The 13,546-nt window shown below is 37.5% G+C and overlaps 1 protein-coding gene across 1 annotated transcript in view; it reads right to left on the bottom strand.

Annotated features, from left to right (window-relative positions):
• ENPP3 (ectonucleotide pyrophosphatase/phosphodiesterase 3) overlaps positions 1-13,546 on the bottom strand; it is a gene marked incomplete at its 5' end in the record, with an annotated part of 89,915 nt that overhangs the window by 41,229 nt on the left and 35,140 nt on the right. The window contains 6 exons of the mRNA XM_059700353.1: positions 5,327-5,358; positions 5,726-5,854; positions 7,470-7,578; positions 10,849-10,921; positions 11,518-11,583; positions 13,239-13,348. Of these exons, the coding sequence (XP_059556336.1) occupies positions 5,327-5,358; positions 5,726-5,854; positions 7,470-7,578; positions 10,849-10,921; positions 11,518-11,583; positions 13,239-13,348 (519 nt within the window). The remainder of the gene's footprint in view (positions 1-5,326; positions 5,359-5,725; positions 5,855-7,469; positions 7,579-10,848; positions 10,922-11,517; positions 11,584-13,238; positions 13,349-13,546) is intronic.

Below are 13,546 nucleotides of genomic sequence, written 5' to 3'. Positions count from 1 at the left end.
GAAAAACAGATAAAAAAAATTTTAATTTTGTTTTTCTATGCCAGTTTATATTCAAAACCACTTTGTATTGGTTTCAGGCATACAGCATAGTGGTTAGACTATCATCTACTTTACAAAGTGATTTTCCCCTACCCTCCGATATTTCAAGTACCTACCTGGCACCATACATGTTATTGCAATATTATTGACTATATTCCCTATGCTGTACTTCACATCCCCACGACTATTTTGTAACTACCAATTTGTAATTCTTAATCCCTTCACCTTTTTTCACTCAGCCCCCAAACCCCCTGCTATCTGGCAATCATCAGTCTGTTCTCTGTATCTATGAGTCTGTTTCTATTTTTGTTCATGTATTTATTTTTTTCTTTAGATCCCACATATAAGTGAAATCATGTGGTATTTGTCTGCCTCTAACTGACTTATTTCGCTTAGTGTAATACTCCCTAGTGCCAACCATGTTGTGCAAATGGTAAGATTTCACTCCTTTTTATGGCGGAGTAACATTCCATTATGTAGGGTGTCCCAAAAAAAAGTATACAAACTTTTTTCTAATAGTTGAATTGATGTTTCTTTCTTTTCAGATTTAATCTATTGGAATTAATAATTATTCAAAGTGAGTATACATTTGTTGGGATGCCGCCTTTTTGTCCATTATATTACACCACCTTTTTATTCGTTCGTCTATTGATGGGCACTTGGGTTGCTTCCAAGTCTTCTTCAGGGTCTTATCTGAAGAAGTCCTGGGTTCAGTCTATTGTAAATAATGCTGCAATGAACATAGGGTGCATATATTCTCCCATTTTAGTGTTTTGGGTGGAATTGCTGGGTCATAGGGCAGTTTAATTTTTAATTTTGGGGGGAACCTCCATACAGTTTTCCATAGTGGTAGCACCAATCCATTCCCATCAACAGTGCATGAGGGTTGCTAATTCAACAATTTTACTTCAACAATTTATTAAGCACTTTTTAAAAACAAGATTTGCTGGCTAGTGTGGTTCAGTGGTTGAGCATCGACCCATGAATCAGGAGGTCACAGTTCAATTCCCGGTCAGGGCACATGCCGGTGTTTTGGGCTTGGTCCCCAATAGGGGGACATGCAGGAGGCAGCTGATCGATGATTCTCTCTCAGCATTAATGTTTCTCTCTCTCTCTCCCTCTCCCTTCTTCTCTCTGAAATCAATGACAACATATTTAAAAATACACAAGAAGAGTCAAGCTTAGCTAATACAATAGGAATATTAAAACTATTATCAATGTGGTCTCATTCCCTAATTATTATTTCTATTATTGCAACAATATTTAGATTACAATTAAAAATGTGATGTAAATTATATTGTTTGATATTCTAAGTTTTATATATATCTTTATCTTTACACACCATAAACTTCCCTTCCTTTTTTGAGATAAAATAAATATAAGTCTAGATTTACAATGGTATTTTTGAGCCTAAATTACATATGAAAAATATATACTACACTAGTATAATAAGTAAAAATTTTAAAAATTACTTTAATTGCACCAAAAATCCCTTCACAATTGACTCATTTACACTTTAAATCACCCACATTTGCTTACTTTTCAAATCAACTCAGTAGGTTTTGAGATCTAGTAGTCTCCCTATTTGCAAAATATTCTGAATTTCTCACAAATTAGAAAGTAATGTTGTTTCTTTAATTATTGCTGCTGTATCTAGCATATTTTAAAAGTATGTAAAAATCAAACTGGTATCTATGTAAAAAAAAATGAGGTAATGAGAAATAGACTATGAAGGAACTTTTTCTCCCATATGACCTTTTTAAGAAGAAAAAAAATAATTCAGATAAAGAATATAGGTATGGGAACTCATACAACTTAACAAAAGAAAGGTAAACAAGCCAATAAAAAAAATGGGCAATGGACCTAAATAGATACTTTTCGAGAGAGGACATAGGAAGGCCAAGAGACATATGAAAACATGCTCAAAGTCACTAATCATCCGAGAGATGCAAATCAAAACGACAAGGCTGTACCACCTCACACCTGTCAGAATGGTTATCATCAACAAATCAACAAATGACAAGTGCTGGCGAGGATTCAAAGATAAAGGAACCCTCGTGCGCTGCTGGTGGGAATGCAGACTGGTGCAGCCACTGTGGAGAACAGTATGGAGTTTCCTCAAAAAAATAAAAGTGGAACTCCCATTTGACCCAGTGATCCCACTTCTAGGAATATATCCCAAGAAACTAGAAACACCAATCAGAAAGGATATATGCACCCCTATGTTCATAGCAGCACAGTTTACCATAGCTAAGATTTGGAAACAGCCTAAGTGCCCATCAGCAGATGAATGGATTATAAAACTGTGGTACATCTACACAATGGAATACTATGCTGTGGTATAAAAGAAGGAGTTCTTACCATGGATGGAACTGGAGAGCATTATGCTAAGCTAAATAAGCCAGTCAGAGAAAGATAAATATCACATGATCTCACTCGTTTGTGGAATATAATGAACAACATAAACTGATGAATAAAACCAGATCCAGAGACAGAGAAGCATCAATCAGAGTGTCAAACCTCAGAGGGAAGGTAGGGGAGGGTGGGGGTAAGGGGGAGATCAACCAAAGGACTTATCTGCACTCATATAAGCCTAACCAATGGACACAGACACAGGGGGGGGGAGGGTATGTGTGCGGGTGGGGGGCACTGGGGGAATAAGGACACATATGTAATACTTTAATCAATTAAAAAATAAAATAAAAAGAATTATAGGTATGGATGAAAAAGGAGTTCTACAGAAAGTCACCTCACAGGGTGATTTGATCATAAGGGGTGCTGTAATAAATCATAAATTCCTAACTGGGTAGGTCATGATGGTAGTCACTCCCCAGGCATATAAATTCTTTAGCGAAAGGTGTTTCAAGCAAGCCCTGTCCATTGTTCTTGTGCATCTCGCTTAACACACCTTTCAAATAAACAAAACCACCCTCAAGAGAACACATAACCTTGTTAACTATCCTGTGATCCAATCTCTGCTTTGCTTTCTCCCACCTTTTTGTAATCATCCTTATTTCCCTCCTTAATTTCAAATCATAAAAGAAACTGTCAACCCTGCTATTCTCCGAGGCACTTGAGAGTTTGCTTTTTGGCAACTGTTGTCATTTTTGGATGTTTCTACACGTTTGGATGTTTCTTACGCAGACATGAGGAAATGATTTTTTTCTACTTTCTTATATTCTCGTTTATTTTGAGCCTTAATAATCTCATAAATATTTCAAGTCTGTGTCACTATTATCTCATGCTCAAATTATATAATAAAAACAAGGCACTATGAACAACAACAAAAACAATTTTAGAGGAAGTACAGAAAGTAGGAAGACAAAGTATGTTATAGAATGAAGGGGGGAAGAGAAAAAAATTATTGCACAGATATTTCTGCCATTTTTTTCTTGCTTACTTTGCTATCTTTCCTAGGTTTATTTTTTTGCTTTTCCATTTATTATTACTTCCTCCTCAGCCAGTATTTTTGTAACTTCCAGGCAAACATATGTTGGCAGCTGCTGAGTGTGCAGCTTCCTCAGTTACAAGGGACTAGAATGTGCTCACAAGGACCACAGATAATTTGACAAGTCACACTTTCCTAGCTGGGCGAGTATGTAGCCAGAGTAAATCCAGAGAAAATTTGAGGTACACTGCTAACCCATGAAGAAGTACATTATTACCTTTTGCACTTGAGAATTTCAGGTGAAGACACTAGAGTTGGGATGAAATTTTGGTTATTTTATCCTAAGAAAAAGTTGATACTGTTGTCTGTCATGCAGAATGTAGTGGAATTCACTGAGTTGCCAGTTTGTATTTGGTTATGTTTGTCCAATATAAACTCAATATAGGTCCTGAAACAGCAGTACTGGGAATATTGTACTACCACAAGAAATATTTTCCTGGAAATAATGGACTACTTTATGTAATGGTGGTCCATTTTTTCAGGTCTAGTCCATATCTGTCACGCCATGTAATGGATTTCCAAAGCCTATGGCATCCAATCCCCTGCATCAGTGGGATTATTTGAATTTTTCCCTTCCTCATCTCACCAACAAGACTTTAGCTATACAGATCATGAGGTGAGGGATAAAAAGGAAAACAATATATGGATTTAGAGAATCCAAACTCTCAACTGCTCATGCAATAATCAGCATGAACACACTGCATGTATGCCCGTCACCAGTAGGGGGTGAGAGAGCATTGCATGCTACTCAAGATCAGAATATTTGAAGGTGTCGGAGAAAAAGGGAGTGATTAACGCTCTAAAGCAGCGGTTCTCAACCTGTGGGTCGCGACCCCTTTGGGGGTCGAATGATCCTTTCACAGGGGTCGCCTAAGACCATCGGAAAACACATATATAATTACATATTGTTTTTGTGATTAATCACTATGCTTTAATTATGTTCAATTTGTAACAATGAAATTGGGGGTCACCACAACATGAGGAACTGTATTAAAGGGTCTCGACATTAGGAAGGTTGAGAACCACTGCTCTAAAGGATTTCCGCTCTAGTGGTCATTCCTACTTCAAACTTGTAATGGGTCCCAGGTGATAGTAAGGTTATTCTTCACCCGGTGTATCCATAATCATTCACATTTCAACCTGACAGTTTGTACGCTAATTGCATATCACCTATACTTTTTAAAAATAATTAGCCCCATCCCAAGCAATGGTAAACTCATGAATATAGTAGTTGGAATACATGGATATAGTAGACATATATTTATTAATAGACTTTAAATACAGAACTACTAAAACTATCACACAAGACTATCTTCAGGGCTTTCCAACTATCATGAACTCTACCTTGAAAAATTCAGATTGCTTTAATTTCTCTGGAATTTGCCCCGCTTATTTTCTTACAATCTGGGATGTGGGAACCAACAAAAAGCAGTTGCAATTGCACTTAAAAGGCAGAGATGATTTTTCTGACCAGTACAAAATGATCTGTAGGATTCTATGATTCATTATGTTCTGATATTAAGTCCCCCACAAAAAAAAAAACACACAAAAGAAATGTGGAAGGCAATGTTGCCTGAAGCTCACTAGCCTGGCCGCTTGGAATGAAACATCAGCCCATTCGGTGAAAGCTAGGAGTCAGTGCCATGTTACCCCAAACTGATTTCCTGTAGTGGTGTCAACTCCAAAAGGAAAACAACCAAAATAAAAGCAACTGATATGCATGTAAGGTAATGTTGACAAGAGTTTTGGACTCAGAAATATAGAATATGAATTTCCTAACACCCAGATTAAGGACATTACATTAACTTCAATATATGTGTTAGGAGACTGTATACTTACACTGAGGTTCCTAATAATTTCTTCAGAATCAACTGTTTCAAAAGAAAAAACATAATCCACATTACAATGGATTCTTAATAACTGCACAAAATGTGACCGACTAAGATGAATTTGACACAAACATTTATTAATGACTATGATTTGGTAAAAGTAAATAAAAAATTACTTCAAGAAAATAATTATTTTAGCATTTAAGAATGGAGTAGATATATTATTGTAACCTAAAAATATTGGGTATTACCACAGTCTTTATAGACTGAACAAATTTCTCATTTGCTTCTCTGTGGTCTTCCCAAGAAGTCAGAAGAGCGGGCCTGGTAATCCCTACATCCTCAGAATAGGGGGCTAAGATTACTCAGTTTTACTCCCCCCCCCCCCCATAGGCATCTTTATACTTACAGCTGTAGAAGTCGTTAGGTATATTACGAGTTCTGATGCGGGGAGAAGGCCCTTGATACATGTAGAAGTTTACTTGGGAAAAGTAATCTGTCATATATTCCACCTGGTCACAGTAAGTCTGAGCCATTCCTGAAATTAAATATATATATATATATATATATTGATCCTGTCAAGTAGGAGACATTTTATGTTAAAGATCTCAAACCAAGTTTTGCTGAGAACCTCTACAGATTACTCTATTACTGTACTCTAAATGGCAGACCCTGAGCCCTAGCCAATTTGGCTCAGTGGATAGAGTGTTGTCCTGCAGACTGAAGGGTCCCAGGTTTGATTCTGGTCAAAGGCACATGCCCCAGTTGCAAGCTCGATCCCCAGTAGGGGGCATGTAGGAGGCAGCCGATCAATGAATCTCTCATCATTGATGTTTCTACCTCTCTCTCCCTCTCCCTTCCTCTCTGAAATCAATAAAAATATATTTTTTTAAAAAAATAAATGGCAGACTCTGAATGTCCTGGCAGATGAAGAGAAGGGTTTATAAGAGGAGACTGGACAGGAATTATAAATAGATCATTTGTTTGATGTGGGTCAATTAAAGTAATTTCAAAGAAAATCCTCTGTAGGAATCGAATTAGATTTTACAATATCTGACTTGTCCCTGAGGTAACAGGATATATTTTAAAATAAAAAAGTAACATGCATTTTTAAAAAACAATCCATGAAGAGAATAAGGGCTAGAGAATGTTCACGTTTCATAAGTGTATTATTTAAATTTATATAAGTAGCATGTCCTCTAAAAACAATTTGGTAGTTAAACCATTGCATCTGAAGATTCTTCCAACTACATCTAAATTTTTTAAGTATTTTATTCTTTACATTTATTTTTATCTAATTTTATTAGACTATCTCCTTTAATTTTAAAATAATAGGCCAAAGTGTTAGGGCATCTTTTTAGAGAATTTAAAAATAAATCACTACTATGTTTCATATGATCTTAATGTTCTAAAAGATAAACAAAAGTTCTGCAAACGCGCTCCTTTTCCCTGCCTCGCCCATCCTGGCTCCTTCGTAGCCTTTGGGGGACACTGAGTACCCTCCTAGAGAAGACGGTGCTGACCAGCCCAGTTGAAAAAGGTCCATTTCTGCCTTCTGTACTTTCACACACACCATCTCTAATACAGTACTCAGCATTAAGTAAGCACTTGAAAAGCATCTGTTAAATGGCCGAGTACTTTACAATTGGGTGAGTGGCAGAGGGTGTGGCAGCTGTTCCTTGTCATTTAACGCTCAGGTTAACCGAAGTGAAGAGTGGGCCTCAAGTAGACAAATATGAAGGGACAAGGACTTTATAGAATTGTATTTACGTAACTAAAAAAAGAAAACAAACAAACACCCACAGGACAAGGTAAGACTAGCCAACATAGGCGATCTATTTGGACAAATCACCCACCAATAAGAAGGCCCCCCAAAAAACACTTTTTTAATGAATGAATAACAATCCAACCACATCCATTCAGTACTACTAACTCCATTTTTACCAAAAATATAAGTGTATGAATGGATTTTCAAAAGAACGTTAGAATAATTAAACTAGAAGTTTAAACTTTCAGTCCTCTATTCATCAAAGCCTATCTAAAACCCATTCTTGGCTTATTCAACAGTTTCCAGGTCTTAGACAATTTAAAATATCACTACTCTTTTTGTAAGATATAATCAATGATAAACATAATATTTTTAAAAAGCATACCATGGTCAGCCAAAAGGATTATATTGACACAATTGTCTAAGTTCCGCTGTTTTAGACCTTCCATCAACATTCCAAAAGCGTTATCTACTACCTCTAAGGCTTTAATTACCTAAGGGGGGGAAAAGAAGTTTAGATTGTCTTCATGAATTAAGGTTTAACAAACCAAATCATTATCTAATCACGTGAAAACTAAACACATTTTCTTCTCTGAAATTGCTGGTATTTTAAATAGAACATCAGAGAGACCAGTGCCTGGTTTACCACGTTTACCAAATATCAATTCCCTAAGTTTCTATAGACAAAAATGTAAATTGTGTTCCCTACAAAGGAAGATAAACTACTGTCCAGTAAACATCTGAGAAAAATGTTCAGCCTCAACAACCATGACTCAACTGCAGAAGTTTTGATGACAGTGTCCAGTATTGGGGAGTGGAAACGTCTACGGGAACCTAAATGAGTACACACATTCTGGAAGATCTTATAACAATAAGACCATGTGTAATCAGAAAGGTAAAAGGGGGCATGTCCTGTAACTTAATAACTCCACTTCTGGGCACTTGTCCTAAATAATCATTTAGAGTAGAAATAGAGATTTACATACAAAGATAGTCATCACATTACTTATTTAAATACAAAAATAAATAAATTATACCACAGCTTTAAGAAGACATACTCGGCAGCCATTACAAAATAATTTTAAAGCACAATGGCCTAGGAAAATCTTGCACTACAATGTCAAACACTGAAAATTCAAACCAAATTGTACACATACACACTAATACATATTGCATAATCCTGATTTTATTTTTAAATATATATAGTTAGCATTTCTTAGTAAGCACACACACGAACAGAAAATTAAAAAGAAATATATCAAGGTATTATTAACAGTGGTTGCTTCTGAATAGTGAATTGGAGTAGTTTATTGCCCATAATATTTTGTGTTTTTAAATTGTTCTACACTTTATCAATATAGCACATTGAAATGACAAGTTTTAAATGAATAACTTTCTATCTTTTTTTTTTCTTCAGTGAATAAGCAAGTGTAATAGCCATGGATGGGGGGAGAGGGAATGTTTAATCTCTCTTGGTACTATTATAACAATGATTGCCTTTTTTTTTTCTTTTTTAAGAAAGAATTCTACTAGCCAATTTCTATTAAGAGCTTTAGTGCATTATCTCATGAAATCCTCATAGCAAACATTCATGGCTGGTATTACTGGAACTTCTAGTTGTAGAGACCAGGAAATCAGAGGCTTAAAGAAGTTAATATGCTCATGGCCCTACCTTTAATAAGAGACAGAGGAGCACTTGAACTCAAACCATCCTTATCTACTGCTAAATCCATCAACTCGAGATGTTTTCCTGACCCTCATTCTTAGGGTGACCTTACACTCTGGTTTGCCAGTGAGAGTCAGTTTCTACCTACTGTCACGGCATAATTATGTCCCCTTTCACAGTCACCCTACTCACTCCTCCCTACTACACCAAGAGCCCGTCCAACCCGTCCTCTCCCAGCACCAGGCATTCTGCTACTGTTAACTCTCCACAGTTTTGAAATCATCTGTGCATATGACCACCTCCGGAGCCCAGTGTGTGCTCCTGCAGGGAAGGGACTGTGCAACCTAGCTCATCACAGGCTTCTAAGGAAGCAGAGTCTTTGCAAAGTACACGCTCCATAGATGGCACATTTTACTGACCAGGAAGTGACCGGATGCCAGCCCCAACTCTAGCCCAGACAAAGGGGTTAGCTGCTGTTATTATTCTTACCATTACCGTATTTGTCTAGCCATCTGTCCGTTTGTCTGTCTGTCCATTTGCTTATCCTATGTGATTCTCTAGTGTGCACAGCTCCACCCTTGATCAGGCTGTTTGTGAACTTTTTTCCTGTTGTCATTCAGAGGAGAACTTTCTAACCAGCCCCAGCCCTCACCCTCCCCAACTAGTTTAGAAGCTCCTCAAATTCTTCTCAGGGCACCCTGATCTTTTCCTTTGCAGTATTTTTCATAATTATATACTTAAGATGTATTTGAGTGCTAAACTAAAGCATTGATTAAAAATAAGACATGGTGCCTTTTATTGTCAATTCTGGGGGTCAGAATTGTAGATTATAGCATACTCTCTCAAGGGATTAAGCATATCAAAAATGAATAACAATTCAACTAGAAAAAGAGAAATGGTGAATCAGCTTTAGATAGTTACTGAGCCATTCACTGTAACAATCACCTGATTAACTGTTTAATTCTGTGCCACAGTTTCGAGCAGAACAAAGTTTCGAGTGGGATACCATTGTAGCATAGAATTAAACACTTAATCAGGTTATGAAGCAACTGAAGGGTTAAAGTGGTATCAATGGGCTGGGTCTTCTATTAGAACTCATTTTGGTTTAATGGGAAGAAAGAGAAAAGGCATTTCTGATAAATAGTAGTCATGCTGCCAGAATAAATATGCTTGTGTTCCAACGGAGAACAGTTCAGGATAATTGTTACATGAGTTTCCATGGGGTGGGGAAATGCCTTTTCATCTTTATATCAGTGGATTTTAGAAAAGACATAACTTTTTTTTTTTAAGTAACATTGAAGACTTAGATTTCTGTTGTCAGAGCATAACAGAATGGTTAGATAATGAAAAAACTAATGTTAAGAAGTCTACTTTAGTTATAATGGAAATCCAGGAGGGGAATAATTCTGCCTGAGACAATAGCATATTAAATCCAATTACAAGGAGCTTATAAAGGGAGCTGGGCAAGAATAGGCAGCTGGGTATCCTACATGGACTTGCAGGTGACTTAGCTTGAAATGGGTCACAGCAACATTAGATGGGCAGCCCTAGCTGGTTTGGCTCAGTGGATAGAGCATCAGCCCGCGGACTGAAGGATCCGAGTTTAATTCCAGTCAAGAGCACATGCCCAAGTTGTGAGCTTGATCCCCAGTGAGGAGGCATGCAGGAGGCAGCGGATCAATGTTTCTCTCCCATCATGGATGTTTCTATTTCTCTCTCCCTCTCCCTTCCTTTCTGAAATCAATAAAAATATATTCAAAAAATAAAAATCATATTAGATTGGCACATGCAATATCTAGCCTTGATGTTTTCATTATATGAAATAACAGTGCTACATCTAAGCATTCAATAAGTGTTTACTAAATGAGCCAAAATGTGGTTAATAAGATAGATATCCTTTCTAGACATTAAACTATTGTATGGTTAATAAGGCAGATAGCCTTTTCAGACTTTTAACTATTTTTATCGCCACATGTATATACATCAAATACCTTTATATGCATTGACTGGGAATTAAAGAATACCATTTTATTTTGTAGGTTAGGGCTAGATGATATGACATTTATATGTGTGTTTAAAAAAAAAAAAAAAAACTTACTCCACCACTGACTGGTCCAAAACTATGTCCTGCAGAATCAGGCTGTTCCACGTATAGTGTATAAAAACTGGGCCTAAGGGTAAAATTGAAACAGAGGAAGACATTATTGACTTGGAATAAACTTATAGGTTGGACCTGGGAAGGTGGTAAATCTAGAACTTTGTGGCAGTTTTCTTCTCTTTTTCTCTGGCCTCTTTCCATTCCTCCAGGACCAGAGGTCCACCTCAGCAGGGAGACTCTCCAAATGGGAATGAAATAAGACCTTCCAGACGCAAGCGTGGGTCTGACTCAGTAACAAAATCTGTCTTGTTCTTTCTATTAAGAGTTGTCTTGGGCCCTAGCCGGTTTGGCTCAGTGGATACAACATTGGCCTGTGGACTGAAGGGTCCTGGGTTTGATTCTGGTCAAGGGCACATGCCCAGGTTGCAGGTTCAATCCCCAGTAGATGTGCAGGAGGCAGCCGGTCAATGATTCTCTCTCATCATTGATGTTTCTCTCTCTTTCTCTTTCCCTTCCTCTCTGAAATCAATAAAAATATATTTTTTAAAAAAGGAAAAAAAGTGCCAATTAAAAAAAATGTCTTTTTCAAAAGTGGTCATTTAAAATAAAGAGATAATTTCATTTTATACCCACAAGTATCCTGTTGTGCCAGCATGTCCCTGATGTTACCTTTCAGCTTTGGGCAGGTCCAGCCATTTTAACAGTGTAGAGATCCTCTGTTCATATGGGACACTACTGCAAAGTAGAGTAAATAATTGTTTTTAAGTAAGCAAATCAAGAATAATCCCATTAGATTCTTACTCAGAAAGGCAGGTTGATATTTTTTGGATATCCATTTGTGTTCAAATATGATCAAAATACTGAAAGGGGCTCAGTATTACTTAAAGGGATTCCTGTTTTCAATACCCATATATAAAGTTGCCTCTCTATAAATCAAATATAGTTTTCCTCCTTTCTCATCTTTGTCTCCTTCAATTTTCCCCCAACTAAAATAAAAGACCGATAATGATTAGTCATTCATTTAATTTGTTTATTTTTATTTATTTCATTCACTTGTGCATTTATAGATGAAGCTCCTATTGCCAAACACTATTTGTTCATTTTGAACAGAATTTATTAGTGAGCAAACCAAAGACGCTTTTCTTCCTAGAGATTACATTCTCTTGGAGGAAGTCAAATAATAAACAAGAAATCTAATACATAAGATACACGGTTTACTAAAACTAAACTTCTATGAAAAATGAGAGAGATGAGCAGAGAAAGGGACCCTGAGAAAGTGGGGTGGGGTGGTTTGGAGTTTAAAGTCTTAGTGTGATCAGGCCAAGACAAATTGAGAAGGTAATTTTTTGAGGAATGGCCTTAAGGAGGTGAGGGAAGAGGCTACGCAGGTACAAGAGGTGAGATTACTTCAAATAGAGAACAGCCAGCGCAGACCCAACAGCAGAAGCAAGCCTGGTGTGTGGATTCTACCACTGAACCACCAATGCGCGCTCAAGCCTGGTGTGTGGATTCTACCACTGAACCACCAATGCGCGCTCAAGCCTGGTGTGTGGATTCTACCACTGAACCACCAATGCGCGCTCAAGCCTGGTGTGTGGAGGCCCACTAAGAAGGTGAGCGTGGCTCAAGCACAGTGAGTACCCGGGGAAGCAGTGAGAGAGGGGGTTTGAGAGGTGGGGGGAGGGACAGTGGGGTTCATACCAGGTAGGGCCTCGTAGGATTTTACACTGAGTGAAACAGGGGGCCGTTGCATTTTGGGGTACAAAGGAGTGTCTTCATTGAACCTGTTTGAGGTTTTTGTGTAAGTACTCATTCTGGCTGGTAGATTGGGAATAGGTAATAGGGGACAAGAACAGAAGCAGGGAGACGTATAAAGAGGCTACCATTGCCCAGCTGGGGTGGCTCAGTGGTTGAGCATCGACCTATGAACAGGAGGTCCTGGTTCGATTCCTGGTCAGGGCACATGCCCAGGTTGTGGGCTCTATCCCTGGTGGGGGGAGGGCGTGTGTGTAGGGGGCAGCCAATCAAGGATTCTCTCTCATCATTGATGTTTCTCTCCCTCTCCTTTTCTCTCTGAAATCAATACAAATATATTTTAAAATAAAAGGGCTAGCAAAGTAATACAGGCAAAAGATGATGACAGCTCAAGCCAGAGTGTTTATGTTGGAGGTAATTAAAAGTTCTCAGACAGCACATATTTTGAATTAGAGCTACAAGCATTTACTGCCAGACTGGATGAGGGATCTAAGAGAAGGATTCAATGATCACTTCAAGATTTTGGGCCCCCACACTGAAAGAATAGAATTAGCATCAAGATTAAAACCACAAAAGGGAAAAAAACGCTAATCATTCTTGTGGAGATGGGGTTATATCTGCAAGTGCTTCACTACCTGTTGTAAGGCTCATACATGGTAGGAAAGGAGCCATTTACAGCCACGTCTGATCCTGGCCAAAAGTAGGTGCCAGCTTTTAAGCCTTGATACATTGCTGTCAGCCAGATCTATAAGAAGAGAAATGTTAAGAAATCAAGGGAATAAATCAGTTTAGGTAGAAATGGTGCCACTTATTAGAAACTAAATGATATTAACAGTTTCAAATTATATTTAATTATTAAAGTGTATTTAAACTATTAAAAATTTTCTTTGTAGCAGTAAAAAAAAACATAATTATCCAGGAATCCACCTGAAAAATAAAACAA

Source organism: Myotis daubentonii, chromosome 6 (assembly GCF_963259705.1).
Source record: "Myotis daubentonii chromosome 6, mMyoDau2.1, whole genome shotgun sequence".
NCBI lineage: Eukaryota > Metazoa > Chordata > Mammalia > Chiroptera > Vespertilionidae > Myotis > Myotis daubentonii.
The sequence above is the reverse complement of the archived record's forward strand: the minus strand, read 5'-3'. Positions and strand labels throughout refer to the sequence as shown.